An 18,340-nucleotide genomic window follows, 5' to 3' on the forward strand; every position below is an offset into this window, starting at 1 on the left:
CCTGTCCAGACGTTCCTTGAAAACTTCCACATCAACACCATGTAGATCTCTAAGGTTGCCTGGAAGGATGTTGAACAATTGCGGGCCCTTAAAACCCAGACTATTGCAGTAATGTGTCCTTATTGTAGATGGAGGGAAGACAGGATCTTTGGTATGATGCAGCGCGGTCCAGTTCGAGGATTGGTATAGCTGAAATGAGGAATTAAAAAATCTCAGACTAAAAATAACAAGAACGCGGGGAAAAGGAAAGCAGAAATAATTCCTATAAAAATAGGTGGCTTGGGGATCATTAAAAGAGATGCATTGACACGCATAACAAACCTGCCTCCAAGACTCACAAATATACAAACATATTGTAAAGAGCACTAATTGGTAGTTAAAGTATATCACGTAGAGTATTTTCAGTGCAATCGATAATACAAAACCTAAACAAAATACTGCACATACCCTCGTTGAATACATTTTCCATGCAGTAAACCCGCGTAATTGTAATCTTGTAGCTTTTTCTTCCAACCCCGTACATTACATTATTTATTAGACTATAAACCGTCACTAATGCACCTATCCACTTATAAATCACAAATAATCCCCTAGTGAAGGATCATATGAATTTTGCGGTAGCCGAAGAATTCTTCATCCTGTACTAAAGTATTAATGACTTTTTAAAGGCCTTTATAGCAGAGGCGGAGAATCCTTTCATATTTTAAGGCTATATTATATTACATGTAATTTAAAACGTGGCTTTATGCTTGTGCCAGAAATATCGACTATTTTTTCTATTGTTGCATATATAGCTGCTATGTCAATAAGTACAATTCTGTTTCTAAGATGTGTTTGAAACTTGGAAATTTTTTATCAGTCAATTTGCGAGCGCTTTTCTTTATGTCAATATATATATTTTCTGGCCAAATGGTAAATAAGTTTGAATCGTAGTTATGAGGGTGCGAGTTCGATCTCATTGGGGGTCATGTTGGGCTAGTGTTTTTGACATATCTTCAGTTTAACTCAAGCTGTGTAAATAAAATTGGGTTGATGGAAATTGAGTGGAAGTCAGTCAGATGGATTGTACCCATAATTTCACCGTTCGACCTTCTCAAATATTGTGTCACTCTGATTCAACCTAGGAATTACATAAATGGCATGCGTGTTCGTGGAATATTCAATTACTTACAGGTTAATTTAATGAGCAGATAGTCAAGTTTTTCGAATTACTGAATGTTCAGCATAGAAAATGACGGATAATTTATTATCAACGTCGTCATCGTTGGAACCATTACGTTAGTCACAACCTGGGTCAACTTTTGACCTAAACAGTTTCTAAGTCAAACTAAGTTTAGTGGTTTATTGAGAAGGTTGTGGATTTTTTTCGTATCGAAGTACGATAAACTGAAAAAAGTTCTTTTTATATTTCACGGTAGGCGACCAGGGTTGCCGGTAATGCGAATAAGAACACTAGAGTTAAGGTATGGAGTAGATAAAATCCGGGTTACATGTGTTTCATAGCGAGCTGAATCTCGGAAGTGGCAAATATCCATACAAGATGTATACCGCAAGCTACTCTTCATGCCAAGAATATTTTGATTAAATGAAAGTTTACATTGTCGCAAGGGTGTATATATATATATGTAGGGGGAAAATTCACACACAAAAAAAAAAAAAACAAAAGACGAAGACAAGTGGTGTAGACAACAAACAGATGTATTAGTTTAACGCTCGGGAAGAGAAAAAGTCTTTAACATTTCGAGCCTACGCTCTTCCACAGAAAGGAACACAGAAAGAAACAGGGAGAGAAAATAAAGATGTAGTAGCTAGCGATCTATCATGGCGAATGTATGTATGTATGTGTGTGTGTATGTGTGTGTGTGTGTGTGTGTGTGTGTGTGTTTGATTGCTATAATGTTAGTGTCTGACGTGATATAGTAGCTGTGCTAGTTTTTCTATGATTTTTAATAATGAATGAGCCTAGTATCTTGTCAATGTGAGGAGTTTTACCAGAATTTATTAAAGCACGTGTGATTGCCAATATCTAAAATCACTAATCCACATTCAACATCTTTGTTAGTTCTATTTGTCAAAGTCTTTACAGATAATGTTAGTGGTTCTCAAACAGCACGCCGCAATGGGTATCTAAGTACATCGCTGAGTTTTGAAAGTGTAACTGAAATTTTTAGAAAATCAAAATAATGCTTGAGGGCCCTGATAAACTCATTATTCATAATTTTCGTTATTCACAAGGATAATTAAATGTTTCTGATATAGGAACAAAGCCAAAAATTCGTGAGAGGGTGAATCTACTACACCGGTTCTAGTATATGAATGGCACTTTTTTTATCGACTCCAAAAAGATGGAAAGAAAAATTGACCTCTGCGAGTTTTTGAACTCAGGAAATGAAGAACTGGAAGATATACCGCAGAGAACTTCTCCCGATGCCTGAACGATCCTGGCAGCTCGCCACATTGTACGGGAGCGTTCTTAATATAACGAAGAAATAGTTTTCTAAATATTTTTTCTTACTTTTTTAACTTAAAAACAAATGTTTTTTTTTCCACCTCGTTATAAGTGCGCCGGTATTTTATTTTCTGCATAGAAATGCACTGGTCTAGATATTGGAACGGCTTAAACTTCTTTGAGTTTCCTGCTTTCAGGGAAATAATTTCAGAGAAATATTTTCAGTTGTTAGTGCAACATCTATAAACAGTTTTTAAAAGTATGTAGTAAGTACCATCTTCCTGTACTTGTTTGTATATAGAATAATTGATTTAGATTAGTGGTTCTCAACCATTTATTGCCTATGTACCCCTTTAATTCATGCTTTACTCAAGTGGATCTACATAGCCATTCGCTGTATTAATAAAAAACTCCTACTGTATTAATATAATTATTATTAGGAATTGTATACAAAAATTAAAATATTTTGTGTATTGTTGAAGTATAAGCAATTTATTGCACATCAATTTTAACAAAATATTGTACGGATCCCTGTTGAAAACCATTGAGTTAGATATTGGAAAATCTTAATCTTGGATTTTTCTAGATTTCCAAGGAAATAATGTCATTGATATATTTTCGGTGAAATATTTTCGGTTGTTGGTAGTGCAACATCTATAAACAGCCTTTTAGAATATGTTGTTTTAGCACTAACTAATATCAAGGCAGCCTTCCTGTATCATTCTGTCTGTATGAATACCATTTCCTATAATATCGCCACCCTATAATTGTTAGACACTGTCTGCGACATATGCCTATAACATCTGTTTTCTGTGTCAGTATTCTGGGAGTGAAGCATCTTCCACCCAACATAGCTTCAATTTCTGTTGTGTCTGCCGATTTATTCAGGTTTGCCAAGACTTTACTTTCCTTCCATATCTCTTCTCCTCATCTTTCTTCTCTTTCTTACCAAATCTTGCGTTTAATAATTGTTTCTGGCGTAGGCGCAAGGTTACAAATTTTGTGGCATGTGGTTCATCGATTAAAATGACTCTAGTGACTGGTACTTTAAGTAATTCACTTCAGACAGATGTAAGGTAGAGCTGAAGTCGGTGAGATTTGTAACCTTGTGGTTTCGGGTTCAATCCTAATCCGCGGCACCTTGGGCAAGTGTTGATTACTATAGTTCCAGACCGACTAATGCCAACCCACCACCCTAATAATTATGTAGGTACAAGACCAGAAAAGTTGTTTGGGTGATAGTAGGTTAAGGTGGGTGGTAAAAAGCTTGCTTTCCAATCCATGTGATTACGGGTTCAGTCCCAATGCGTGACACCTCGGGTAAGTGTCTTCTATTATAACTTCGAGCCGACCGAAGCTTTGTGGGTGGATTTGGTAGACAGAAACTGAAAGAAGCCCGTCGTGTGTTTATATACAGGGTAATTCAAAAGTCTTCATACGTAGGAAAAATTATTTTTTTATAAGAGACAGTTTATAAGATTCCTAGATCCCCTGATCTGACCCCTGTTTATTTCTATCTTTGGGGGCATTTGAAAGGCATGGTGTATCGCGGAAAGATAAAAGACATAAATCATTTGAAGGAACGCATCACCAACTCATTTGCACACGTATCACCAGATGTGCTATTCCGAGTTCACAATGAGTGGGGTAAACGCATTGCCATGTGTGTTCAAAACATGGTAACTATATAGAGCCTGTTAAATAAAAAAAACTGTTCTTATAAACTGTTTATTATAAAAAGATAAATTGCTCCTATGTATGGCAACTTTTGAATCACCCTGTATATATATGTATGTATGTGCGTGTGTCTGTGTTCGTGTTTGTCCACCATCAACACCCGGTGTTGGTGGCTTTACGTCCCGTAACTTAGCGATCCCAGAACTTGACATAGGGCAGAGCTGATGGTGTCTTCAGCGCTTAACAAGCCTCATATCTTTTTCTTTTTATTTGGTCGGCAGAGTCAGATGTTATATTTTGAGTGGTGAGCGTTCTGCAATCTAAGTAGCTTCCTAGTTCTTCTATCAAATTCCTGTAGGCTTCACTTTGTCCAATTTAGCAAAAGAGCAGAATATCTTAATACTGGTATGACTCGCGAATACGCAACTTTGATAACATTTCCTCCATCTGGTTTTGTTTCGAGCACTTTCTTAACCCTTCTGACATTTTCTCTCTCATTTCTCCTTCCATTATCTTATCGTCCTCCTGTATCCTTAGGTACTTGTATCCCTGATCATTTCTCAGAGATCTAATGGTATCTTGTGATAATTTTATACCAGCAGAATTTAATCTTTCAGAACTCTTCATAATTAAAACTGAACAGTTCTATATCTCAAACTGCATATCAATATCTTTGTTAAATATTCTTACTGCTTGGATCAGAGAGACGAAGTGGTTTTCATTTTTGGCGAACAGTTTCAGGTCACCCATATAGAGCAGATGATATATTTTTATGCTGGTTTTGGCATACTTTTAGGCGAACTTGGTTTTCTCATTATGCTGGCCAGAGTAAATTTAATTTACAGGCGTAAAAGCAATAACTTTATGGATAAACACTAAAATTGAAATTCTTAATGCATCTTACCTGTTTGATTTGATTTGTTACTAGAATTATCCCAGATGGCAACCGACAAAAATTTTGCCATTTTTAAAGATGAGGTACATTAATTTGAATTAATTAAAATACAGGTATAATCGCTACAAGATTTTGTTCTTTCGGTAAATATTTCGTACCTCGGTGTGAAATAATTTTTTTCAACAGTTTTTTTTCGGGTGCATTCAACGTATCTCACCTCCAAACCCGCCGTGAGTCACTTTTTTCAGGAGGAAAAAGTGGGAGGGGTGGTGGGAACCTCGAAGTTTCCCACCAAAGGAGTTTTGCTTCGCGCGTCTTTTTTCCCCAGATTATTTTGCATACTTTCAACGAATGTGACATAGAAATCACGCGTAAACGGCTCCTTTTTCTAGAAAAAGAAAAATTTGGCTACTATTTCTAGCATATTCCATATAACATCGGATTCTTTAATTTACGAGATAAAGTAATTTGTTGATCGTAATCAAAATTCAGAGATGCATCGATACACCAAAATTGAAAGCAATCTGAGCAAAATTAAAGGGGGCTCATTTTGCGAATAACAAAGACTAGATCCCCTATCTCTTCGACTAAAATCGCTTCAAGGCGGTGTCCAAGCATGGCCGCAATCCAATGACTGAAAAAAGTAAAAGGTAAAAGAAGGTAGCTCAAAGACTACAGGTTTAAAGAATGTATAGATGAGTGAGAGAGAAAGAGAGAGAGGAAAGAAGTTAGAGGAAAGAGTAAGAGGAAGAAGAGGCATCAAACTATCGAACGGTGGGTTAATAGCATGTCAGAGGCCAGATGTGTGTGTGTGTGTGTGTGTGTGTGTGCGCACGCATGCTCGTATGCATGTGCATGCGTGTGCCTGTTTGTGTGTTTGCATATGTGCCTGCATGTGCGTAGAAATAGAGATTAAAACAAAATACTAAGAGTAATATCAGACTGGAAGGCGCTAAAAGCTTTAGGAGTTCTGTAAGTTTATAAACGTAACATGTACATATAATTTATTTATTTATTTATTTATTTATTTGTCTATCTTCTATTCGAATTTATGAACAACAGCGACGATAGACACACAGCTTTTATAACGGACCACTTACTGGTTTCTGGCATTTCTAATTAAGGAGTGTCTTAATTCGGGAAACTTCGTTCGATATACGGTGAAACATATGTACACATACACACACGCACACCCGCATATGTATCTTTTATCTTTTACTTGTTTCAGTCATTGGACTGCGACCATGCTGGGGCATCACCTTGAACAGTTTGATCGAACGAAATGCCCTGAGTACATATTTTTCGAAATCTGTTACTTATTCTGTTTGTCCTTTTTGCTAAACTACTACGCTCTGGGAACGTAAACAAACCAACAACGTTTGTCAAGCTGTGCTTGGACGGAGACAGATACAAACATAGAGATACACGCACACACACACATATTTATACGACGAGCTTCTTCACAGTTTCCGTTTATCAAATTCACTTGGCTAAAGGCAACTGAAGAAGACACATGTCCAAAGTGCAGTGCAATGGGATTGAATCCGGAACCACGTTGTTGAAAAGAGACCTTCTTAACCAATACCTGCGCCCAATGCCGTTTTTGTTTTTCATCGACCGCGGAAAGATGAAAAGCAAAGTCAACCTTGTTTGAATTTGAACTTAGAGTGACACGACTAAGTATTGCAAAATATTTTGTTCGTTAATCTAGTGATCTGCTAATCCAAGGTCCCATTTTACCCCTCTTTTACTTGTTCCAGTCATTGGACTACGGCCTTTCTAGGGCACTGCCTTGAAGAGTTTAGTCGGACAAATCATCTCCAGTACTTATTTTTTAAAGTTTGGTCCTTATTATATCCGTCAGTTTTGCTGAACCACTAGATAACGGGGACGTAAATAAACCAACATCGGTTGTCAAGCGGTGGTAGACTGACAAACAAAAGCACAAAGATACACTCACACAAACATAAACACACATACACACACACACACACACACACACATACACACGTATGTATGTATATATATATATGTGTATATATATAAGGATAAAATTAAATAGAGCGATACAATTGACAATCCAATAATTTATTTATATTATAATATAACATAATATACTATGAATATAATATAACATAATATAACATAGACAATTATTTAAACATTAAAAAACCATCAATTTGGTTCGACTTATATAAAGATTTGATCTTTAAGGAAAAGGTTCAAGTTCTTCTTTTTCTAAAGAGTTGTAAGTTAAGTTAAACTGTAAGTTTTCAAGACTTGTAATAAATAATGTTGTTTAAATTCTGTCTGAGGTGGTCGAAATTTTAGTCGGTAGATTGTAAATCTATTCATAAGTATTTTACTTTCTCGTGGTTTGATATATAAACAATTCCCTTATATATAAGTCTCATCAGAGCCAGAGTTTAAAGATAGGCTTCCACACAGTTTGCGTCTATCAAATCCATTCACAAGGCATTGATCGGTCCGTGGCTTTAAGTAGAAGATAGTTGTCAAGCATAATTATCACAACGAAAAAGAATTATTCGGTAACACATTTATAGCGAGTCAGAATCGAAACTTTAGTAGGAATAAGTTGTTCTTTAGAAACATTAGACATATTACATGTTCAAGTACTGTCCATTATGGCAGTCCATTATCCTTCTGATAGACTTGGGAAATCGAAAACTACTTTATTGATTACAAATGGAAATACTCAAATATCCTTCATATTTACTGGAATTACCAAAGTTTCTATTTGGAGAGAAAACTTTATCGTATCACAGACAGTGTGTGACTCAAACGTTGCTTCAGTCAGAATTTCCATCTGCAGGCGAAATGATAAATTTCTTATAGATTATAGAAACGAAGAGGAAACATTGACAAGATATCTAGCTGTTGACATTCCTCCGGTGAAATATTACCCAGATTCTATCCCCGCAGCAGAATTTCATTGACACTTAGGCTTTATTTATTTTTATCTCCATATTTCAGATATGAATGATTATGTTAGATTGCCAACAGATACACATGCATTCCTTTTCTTTGAATAATAACAACACATAATAATAATAATAATAATAATAATAATAATAATAATAATAATAATAATGATAATAATGATAATGAAACAAATAAAAAATCGTTGGAACATGTAAATACAATGAAACAAACTCAGATCTTCAGCTAATGTTCGTCTTCATGTTTCAATAAACGTGCATACATACATACGTACGTACATACATACATACACACATACATACATACATACATACATACGTACGTACGTACGTACATATGCGCATACATGTATATGTACATACATAGAGTGTCATGCCACTCACATCGGCGTAGTTATACGGGCAACTCTTAGAACCAGGAAAAACATATGAAAAACTCACAGACATACACGCACGCACACATACAAGCGCGCGTTATGATGGAAAATGACGACCGATTATCATCACATGCTCCAAAAATGTCTACATGGTACTACCTTTCATTGAAACTGACATAGTATCCCACTAGTTCCAATACTATCTTTAGGAAGGATTTTCCTTCATATTTTCGTACAACCCCACTTCCCCGAATCAGAGTGTATCCACACCTTTAATAAAGAATACTGATGGGATGTTCACGTAAGACAGCATTCTGGTGCAAACAACAAATTTGATATTGTATGGAAGAAGGAACAAAAGTGATCTCCTTGTAGAGGCTGTCAGCTCAGTGAATGTGAATGCCTCGTCTAAAGTTTTGGAAAAAAGAACATCTGTGGTGAACTAACGTGAACTTGCAATTCGAATATCTTGACTCTATATTCTCGTTTGCATCTTTTATCAGAGATGCATTGGGATATGTCACAACAAATTTGCATAAAAGCCTCTAAACGTTGGATTTTTCCTAGAAAGACTAAAGATTAAATCTCATCTGTCAAATTTAATTGATTAGTGGTGCAGCAAAAATTTGCAAAAAATTCAAAAGATTCTCGATTTAAGTTTCCTAAGAGATGAACATTGTACCCACAATCACATATGTGCATGCAGTATGCACGCACATACATAAAATGTTACCACACAACAGCAATTCTAACAAAATATAGTATATACTCATAAAACGAATGCAAGCACATTCACACATACACCCACAAATATGTACACATTAACTTCTGCTCACATATTCACATATCCCACGAACTGTTTTATCTCAAACAAAGGACTTCCGTCTTGAATTCTGCAGACAGGAACTTAAGTATATCGCAAAATATTGACAAAACAAATTGCGATGTCAAAGCGCAGACAAATCTTATAACTAAAAATGAAAACATTGACTTGGCAAAATTATGAGCCCATTGTTTGTCTAAACATTATTTATATACTTTACAGAAGCTGTGTCAACCACTTTCTCATAAACCATTAAGCAATGGCGATCAATGAGTAGGCGAATAAAAAGAAAGTGGTTTGGGGATGTGCCAAATAACTTTTTATAAATAATCTTTGTTGTCATAGACCTTTTATCCCGATAAATCACCACAGATACAATAATCGGCATAAATGCAATTAACTTTTGAATATGAATAACGTAAAGGTCAGCTATTCTTTCAGGATAATAAGGCTTCCCAGTTCTAATCCTACAACTAAAAATATCCGACCAGCCAGCCACGATATCATCAATAACAACAATCTCACAACTTCAGAAACTTTTCATTCTTCCCATATAGATTGTTGTGCCTCTCTAAAGCAGCGTTATAGAGAACAGCTATAATACCTCCGGATGGTATTGAGAATAATTGTACAATGCTCATCGCAAACACATCTAAAAGTCGAAACAATTAACATTTGCAGTTATTCAAGTCGTGAGGCGAAGAGAGCTCCAATTCTTTCTTCTACTTTATTTCGAAAATAAACAACTGTAGATCTTAACACATCTCAATGATCAGGAACATCATGAGCAAGGTTATTGTGTATAACAACTGAGACATTCCAAAATAGTCAGTGATATTTTTAAACAGGGAGTCCGAGGTACTGTCCATCTGATGTCTTTACAAGCAAATCCTTTGAACCGTCCGAGAGAGTTGTCAATCTGTATAGACATCAGAGACGACACATCATAATCATTGCAGAAAATCCTCTTCCCCAGACACTAGTGTGTTAAATCTGATTACAGTTCTCTACAGTACAGTAAGGCACCACTAACAGTAGCAGTAACAGAAGCAACCTGATTTGCATGTCTGCAACACGAACTACAACCTAACCACCATTCTGGACGAATGAGAATCGGTATACTAGGGACTTTGACATTTCCCAGTTCATTACTCCATTTCATTACATTATTGCCTGAACAAGGACAAATAAGGTGAAACTCCGAGTAGTAACGAAGGAATCATTAATGGATTAATGTATTCTGAAACACACCCACACCCACACACATGTATGTATGTATGTATGCATGGTATATATGTATGTATGTATGTATGTATGTATGCATGCATGTATGTATGTATGTGTGTATATATATGCATGCATGTATGTATGTATGTATGTATGTATGTATGTATGCATGGTATATATGTATGTATGTATGTATGCATGGTATATATGTATGTATGTATGCATGGTATATATGTATGTATGTATGTATGTATGTATGTATGTATGCATGCATGTATGTATGTGTGTATATATATGCATGCATGTATGTATGTATGTATGTATGTATGTATGTATGTATGATTGTATGTATGTATACATATATGTATGTATGAATACGTAAGTATGTATCTATGTCAACTTCTGTAGGCAGACGTGCATAATAATTTAGCTGCCAATCATAACTGAAGCGTCTGTCAGCATTGGTATCGGGAATAATTCATAAAGAATTCATCATTCAAATGTTGCTTCCTGTAAGTGACAAATGAAGAATAAATCAGGATTTCTTTAGAATATTAATGAAAGACAAACGACGACATATCGTAGATTCAGTAGAAAGTGGGATAAAAATACCTTGCGATATTTAGCTACGTCTCTCTGCTTCTCGAGGTTCAAATCACGCCGAGGTCGACTTTAACCATTTCCCGTGCGGCATGGGGAGGTGTATCAATAAAATAGAGTACAAGTCAAGTACTGGGGTCGTGTAATAGGTTATGCTCTTCCGACTAAATTTGAGGCTTTGTACTTTTGTCAGAAATCAATATTGGTTTCAAATTTTGGCACAAGGCAGGAGTAAATCGATTATATCGAACCCAGTGATCAACAGGTACTTATTTCGTCAGATATCAATATTTATGAGAGATTTCAAGCAGCGAGCTGGCAGAATCGTTAGCACGCCGGGCAAAATGCTTAGCGGCATTTCGTCCATCTTTATGTTGTGAGTTCAAATTGCGTCGAGGTCGACGTTGCCTTTCGTCTTCACAAGGTCGATAAAATAAGTACCAGTTAAGCACTAGGATCGAAGTAATCAACTCATTCCCTTTCTCCGAAATTGCAGGCCTTGTGCCAAAAGTTGAAACCAGTATTAACAACATATTTATTTCTGGAAAGATGCCAAAGGGATATCTTTTGTTTTAGCCATTTGACTGATGCCATGCTGGAGCATTGCTTTGAAGGGTTCTAGTCGAACAAATCGACTTCAGTGCTTACGTTTTTTTTTATAACCTGATATATAATTTTTGAGCGTCACCGCCTCCATCGCCGCGGCCTTCACTGCCGCCGCCGCCTCCACCACCACCGCCTCCTCCACCGCCGCCGCTGCCATCGCCGCCGCTGCCATCGCCGCCGCTGCCATCGCCGCCGCTGCCATCGCCGCCGCTGCCATCGCCGCCGCTGCCATCGCCGCCGCTGCCATCGCCACCGCTGCCATCGCCGCCGCTGCCATCGCCGCCGCTGCCATCGCCGCCGCTGCCATCGCCGCCGCTGCCATCGCCACCGCTGCCATCGCCTCCATCACCGCCGCCACCGCCGCCGCCGCAGCCGCCGCCGCCGCCGCAGCCGCCGCCGCCGCCGCCGCCGCCGCCGCCGCCGCCGCCGCCGCCGCCGCCATCGCTGCCGCCATCGCTGCCGCCACCGCTGCCGCCACCGCTGCCGCCGCCGCTGCCGCCGCCACCGCCTCCACCACGACCGCTGCTGCCGACACCTCCATCACCGCCTCCACCGCCGTCTCCACCGCCGGTGCGTCACGGTTAGGGTTGAGATGGTACCGCATTCTTATGAAACGTCTGTTCGGGAGAGAGAGAGAGAGAGAGAGAGAGAGAGAGAGAGAGAGAGAGAGAGAGAGAAAGAGAGGGGGAGACAGATAGACAGATATACGGGATCAAGTTGGTCAGTTGGCATTTGGGATTTGATCTACGAACGTAAAGAGCCGGAAGAAATGTCGCTAGTCATTTTGTACAATGCGCAAACGATTCTACCATCTAGCCGCCTCAGTTAACCACTAAATTACACACACACACATGCCCCTCTCCCACTCACGCACAATATATATTATGATAAAGATACAGACAAGACAACTTACATTTTCTAATTAACACATAAATGTACTTTATTAGCGACTTCTAAATTTGGCACATTGCCATAAATTTGTACTACTGTTTGAATGCTGCATATCGGCTTCTCTCGGCAAGATTTGAATTAAAGGGGCATAATTAAATATGACTTCCGTTTCAGTCACCCAATATCTTAAAAATGTATATATTAGCACTGTTAGTCATTCTTCATGAAGTAAAAAAATTCATGGTTATGTGGTTGTGTAACATGATACTGTGGCTGTTTACGAAGCTTTTTAATGTTGTAATAGTAGCCAACCAGGAAGAAATATATGAAACCAGTGGGGTTAGGTCCGATTTCATTCTGTTTCTCATTAATTTTCTCTTTTCATATATTGAAAATAAGGCGCTGCGCTGGAAGAATCGTTAGCACGCCGGGCAGGATGCTTAGTGGCATTTCGTCTGTTTTTCCGTTCTGAGTTCAAATTCCGCCGAGGTCGACTTTGCCTTTCATCCTTTCTGGGTCGACAAATTAAGTACAAGGCCTTGTCCCTTAAGTAGAAAGGATTATATACTGCAAAATAAGGCGGTGAGCTGCAAAATCGTTAGCACGCCGGGCAAAATGCTTAGTGGTATTTCGTCCGTTTTTTCCGTCCCGTGTTCAATTTCCACCAATGTCTCTTTTGCCTTTCATCTTTTTGGGGTCGATGAAATAAGTAGCTGTTGGCCAATGAGGTCGATGTAATCGATTAGCTCACTCCACACAAAATTTTAGGTCTTGTGCCTATAGTAGAAAGGTTATATATATATATATATATATATATATATATATATATATATATATATATAAATTATAATACAGGGTATCAAGAGATACCACCACGCTGAAAAAATAGCAGTCAAATCATGACTCCAAAACCACAATAAATGTCCGCAAGGCACGATTAGCGAAGACGAAGACCAAATAAACCAGTAAAAATAATAAGATAATTTCAAATCCTGGATTTCTGGCTTTGCATAAATGCTTTGCCTTCATCAGTGAAATATACTCAAGTACATAAATACAAATACATGCATATAAACAGTATACTTACATATACGGACGTATACATACATATATATGCACGTATGCACACGACTAGCTTAAATAGCCCGCCTAAACAACTTCTCGTGCGATCCCGGACAGGATCTCTTCGCTAATCGTGCCTTGCGGACATTTATTGTGGTTTTGGAGTCAGGATTTGACTGCTATTTTTTCAGCGTGGTGGTATCTCTTGATACCCTGTATTATAATTTTAAATAATTATTACCTTTGATGGTTTTTATTCCCATGCTGACCACTTGATAAGATCAATATTTTAAATACCGATCTTATCCTTATTTATATAAATATATATATATATATATATATTTCGCCATGATAGATCGTTGACCACTACATTTATTTTTTTTTCTCCTTGTTTCTCTCCTTATTTCTTTCTGTGTTCCCTTCAGTTGAAGAGCGTAGGCTCGAAACGTCAAAGACTTTCTCTATTCCCGAGCGTTAAACTAATACATCCATTTGTTGTTTACACCACCTGTCTTCGTCTGTTGTTTTTTTTCGTAAATTCTCCCATATATATATATATATATATATAAATATATATATATATATCATTGCTATTATGGAAAAGTGTTGTAAGCCCAAAACGTTGCTTTTTCAGAAAGCGAAAAAATAGTTTCACCATTCCATTTCTTTTTACATTAGTAACAGTTTCAGCTTAACAATAATACTTTGTTGGGTGCATAAAATCGTAACTCCATGCATGTATGATGTTTTCAGTCAAAAATATTTGTGCAAAACTGTCGTATGTGGGACTTACTACACCTTTGAAAAAATGCTAAACCGTTGTACTAAACTTTGACAATTTTTGATGTCTTGGCATCTGAAGTAGCTGGAGATAAAATAGTTTGACCAAAAGAACTGGCTATTGCAAGCAAAATTAAATATTGAAAAAAACCCCCCAAAAAACCGCATTTGGCTAAATTTGGACAGATCTAACAGAATAGCTAGCACGCCAGACAAAATGTTTAGCGGCATTTCGTCCGGCTGAATGTCCTGAGTTCAAATTCAGCCGAGGTTGACTTCTGTTTTCATCTTTTCAGGTCAATAAAATTAGTACTAGCTGAGCACTGAAGTTGATGTAATTGGCTAGTCCCCTTCACACAAAATCTCAGGCCTTGTGCCTATATGTAGAAAGGGTTTCAACTTTACGCAACAAAATTGTAGAAGTTAACAGCGTATTGTTAGTTGTGTGTTTCCTGTATGAATGTGAAACGCACACACTCGCGCATACATGATGTGCTTGAAAGTAAACAAAATTACTTCTATTTTCAATGAAATTTAATCTCTATGGCAATAGCTGTGTAAGCTAAAAAAAAAATAGTATTTTTATCACATTTACATGAAGGAAGTGCAAACTTTCCATTAGTAAAATGCGATGCCAAATCTGAACGTTATCAGAATCACTGTGGAAGGAAGTTGAAAGAATGCTACATGAATAAAAACAAAATAATCATTACTGTTTAAGCAAGGTTACCTTGTCACTGATGGTAGCAAAAGTGACATTCAAATCACTTTGTCTATTATATATATATATATATGTATAGGCAGGTAGGAGTTGTTTCTTATCTTTGTAAATTTTTATCGTGTCTCGTTTTTGTAGTTTTCGCAACATTTATGTCATCTTTAAAAGAAGCTTCCTGAAGAGAGAAAGAGATAAGCAACTCCGAAACTATTAAAGGGAAGAGATACAGTGTGTGTGTGTGTGTGTGTGAAAGAGAGAGAGAGAGAGAGAGAGAGAGAGAGAACAAGCGTAAAGATATAGAGGATGTTTGAAATTAATGAGAGATATGAAACATGATAGATGCAGTCAGAGATATACAGATACAACACGCACGCGCACAGATACCCGCCACCTCCTTTCTAGTATAGGTAGCTATTTTACCGACTTCGAAAGAATGAAAGGCAAATTCGAACTTGATGGTATTTGAACTCAGAACGTTTAGCCAAAAGAATAGCTGGTATGCATTTGTGTCCAGCGCGGTATCGATTCTGCCAGCTCACCGTCTTGAACACACGTGTATTATTTAGTTAAATGGACAGAATGTTGACAGAGAAGTAAATGATGTGAGACAAATAACAGCAAATCAAAATATATGTATATATGTGTATATCTACACACACAGACGCAGACACATATATCCACACACATATATATATATGTGTTTCCGTCTATATGTATTTGTATTTGTATGTATGTACATATATATATATATATATATATATATATATATATATATATATATGTGTGTGTGTGTGTGTGTGCGTGTGTGGGGGTGTATAATTATGTGTGTGGATGTGTGTGCTTGTGTGTGTTGAAATGTGTTTGAATAACAAAATGCTGAGGAATGTATATCATTTTAAGTGGTTCATCATGGGCCACACAATGTTATGTGAGAATATTTATAGCAACAACCCAGTTACAGTTCTGAGGCTCCCGTCCCCTATTTCAACAAACTCACCTATATACCAACCAACCAGCCAGCCATCGACAAATATTGCATTACCCTTTAGATAACACAATAAAAGTTAGAGGGCTCAGTTGAAAGTGTTTGTATTTTTAGAATGGCATAATACTCGCAGTGTTTTTAGTTGTTCTTGGTGTTTGCTTGGAGGTGATTTTGTGTTGCGATAACGTTTGTGGTTGTTGAAGTCTGTCGCAGCAACTAACTGTGTCCTTTCCATGCAAAGACTGGGAGAGAAATTTTGCAAGAAGAAATGGTATTTGAAGGGTGCTGTGATATTTTTTGTTTTGTTTTTGAGGTGGACTCGTCAAATATTCGCGTGCCTCTTCTTGGCTCTCAGAGCCATGGAACAATGTACCGGTTGAACTCTGCTCTACTTTAGTAGACCCTGAGGACATGTTCAGTAGATGAGGCAGAGCAACTGTTGCTCCCTGATAGAGTCCACCGCCCGAGACTGAAATTTAGTTCGAGTTCGAAGAGGAGGAGGCGGGAGGAGGAAATCAAGGGAATTTAATCAGTGAGTTATACCGTTAGCATCTTTAAATAAACGAGAACTTTCCCGGCTTAATCCCCTCTTGTTTCCTTTACAAATTTTCCAGTAGAATCGTTAGAACGTTGGAAAAATGCTTTGCGGCATTTCTTTTGAATCTTTATATTCTGAGTTCAAATCTCATCGAGGTCAACTCCGTCTTTCATCTCTCAAAGGTCGGTGAAATAAAGTACCAGTATTATTGGATTTGTACCTAAATTAGAAACCATTTTGTTAGTCTATAGAATGTATGAAAACAAGATAGCAATTTTTATAATTATCCATACTTCCTTTTCTCCAGTAAGTAATATCTACGATAAACACACACACACACACACACACACACACACACACGATTCTTCAATTCTTATATTCAACTTTAGTTTATCATTGAACTGCATCCAAATTATTACTTTTATAAATAGTTTTCTCTCGAAACTTCCTCCGTTCACATCGTACAAGAGTCATTGAGGATGTTAAATACGCAGGCCGGGAAGATTTTCTTCTACTTCGAAACCCATCATTACACATCGTTTAGTGAGCATAATTTCTATTTCTTACATTGGTTCCCATAATATATTCTACATCAACCGTTGCAATCGACGAACATTATATTTAAGAAGTTCAGCAGTTTTTTATGATACTCAATTACTCTGCAAACACCGTACATCATTAGTTTGTTTTCATAGTTTTATCGTTCTTTCCCATTTCCTTATGCTTTCATTTTACTGTGTTCTTATTTCTAACTTCTGTTTATCAAGACTATATTTTTCTTTCGTTTACTGTGCCATATCTTTCTTCTCAAGACTTTCTACAAATTCCCGTTTTATTTACTCTTTATGCATTATTCCCCACTCATTCTCTTCTCCTCTTCATATAACTCTCTATCACCATCACTTTTTTCCACTTTGTTCCATATTCCTTCCATTAGTATTTATCTTCAGATACCCATTCCCATACCATTTCATTCTCTCCTAGCTACCATCTTGTTACTTATCACATGCCTGCCAAGCATTTGCTTTCCTTATCTTCTTCATCCAACATAATGGTCCTCAACATTTTTTTTCCCAATCTTCGCCCTCTGGAAACTTTTTGCAAATTCTGTTTCCAGATAACTCTCTCCACACAAAACAGTGAAATACTAAAACGACATTTTAAACTCACTTTTTTATTTAATGAGGTACTTGAAACCGATGTTTCTTTTTTTCCTATTTTCTTTTGTTACTAAAAATGCAATTTTCGGTTTAATGTCGCTGAGTTTAAGTGATACCTCGCCCCTTTTGCACACATCCAATTTGTCTCAACTAAATAGCATAATAGAAAATAGACAATTATTTCTGAAATATCGGTCGACAACTTTGAATATAGTGTTTTACAGACTTTTAATGATCAATTTTGATGGATAATTCAAAAATAATTTTACTCCTTGTCTGAATAAATTTCGACCCACTTTCAGTGAAATATTCTCCTATTTTCACCCCAAAGAAGTTCATCTCCATCACAAGGGAAATAAAATAGTTATATTAAGAAACCCTGTTGTAATACACTATATCATATATGCTTCTTCTCTATTTAATATTTCGCTAAAGCTACTGATCTCCAGTTATTAATTTAAGCTTGGTCTTGTTATTTAATCCTTCTGCAGGTCATTCGTATCCCTACTCTACCCTTTTCTGTTTTCTTTTTACGTTCTCTATATTTTTTACTTCTACATCTAAGCTCTTTATTACGAGCTGATGAAGAAAC

At 37.1% G+C, this 18,340-nt stretch overlaps 2 protein-coding genes across 3 annotated transcripts in view; one reads left to right on the top strand and one right to left on the bottom strand.

Annotated features, from left to right (window-relative positions):
• Positions 1 to 4,625, bottom strand: part of LOC149136251 (uncharacterized) — a 6,842-nt gene extending 2,217 nt beyond the window's left edge. Inside the window, exons 1-2 of the mRNA XM_089351453.1 lie at positions 448 to 4,625; positions 1 to 189 (exon numbers count right to left, since the gene is read on the bottom strand). The exon at positions 1 to 189 is cut by the window's left edge and continues 2,217 nt beyond it. Of these exons, the coding sequence (XP_089207579.1) occupies positions 1 to 189; positions 448 to 462 (204 nt within the window). The 5' untranslated portion in view covers positions 463 to 4,625. The remainder of the gene's footprint in view (positions 190 to 447) is intronic.
• The window catches only part of LOC149136250 (uncharacterized), a 167,913-nt gene that overhangs the window by 64,744 nt on the left and 84,829 nt on the right, over positions 1 to 18,340 (top strand). The window lies entirely within an intron of this gene.

This window comes from Octopus bimaculoides, chromosome 4 (genome assembly GCF_046866305.1).
Source record: "Octopus bimaculoides isolate indiv1 chromosome 4, ASM4686630v1, whole genome shotgun sequence".
Taxonomy (NCBI): domain Eukaryota; kingdom Metazoa; phylum Mollusca; class Cephalopoda; order Octopoda; family Octopodidae; genus Octopus; species Octopus bimaculoides.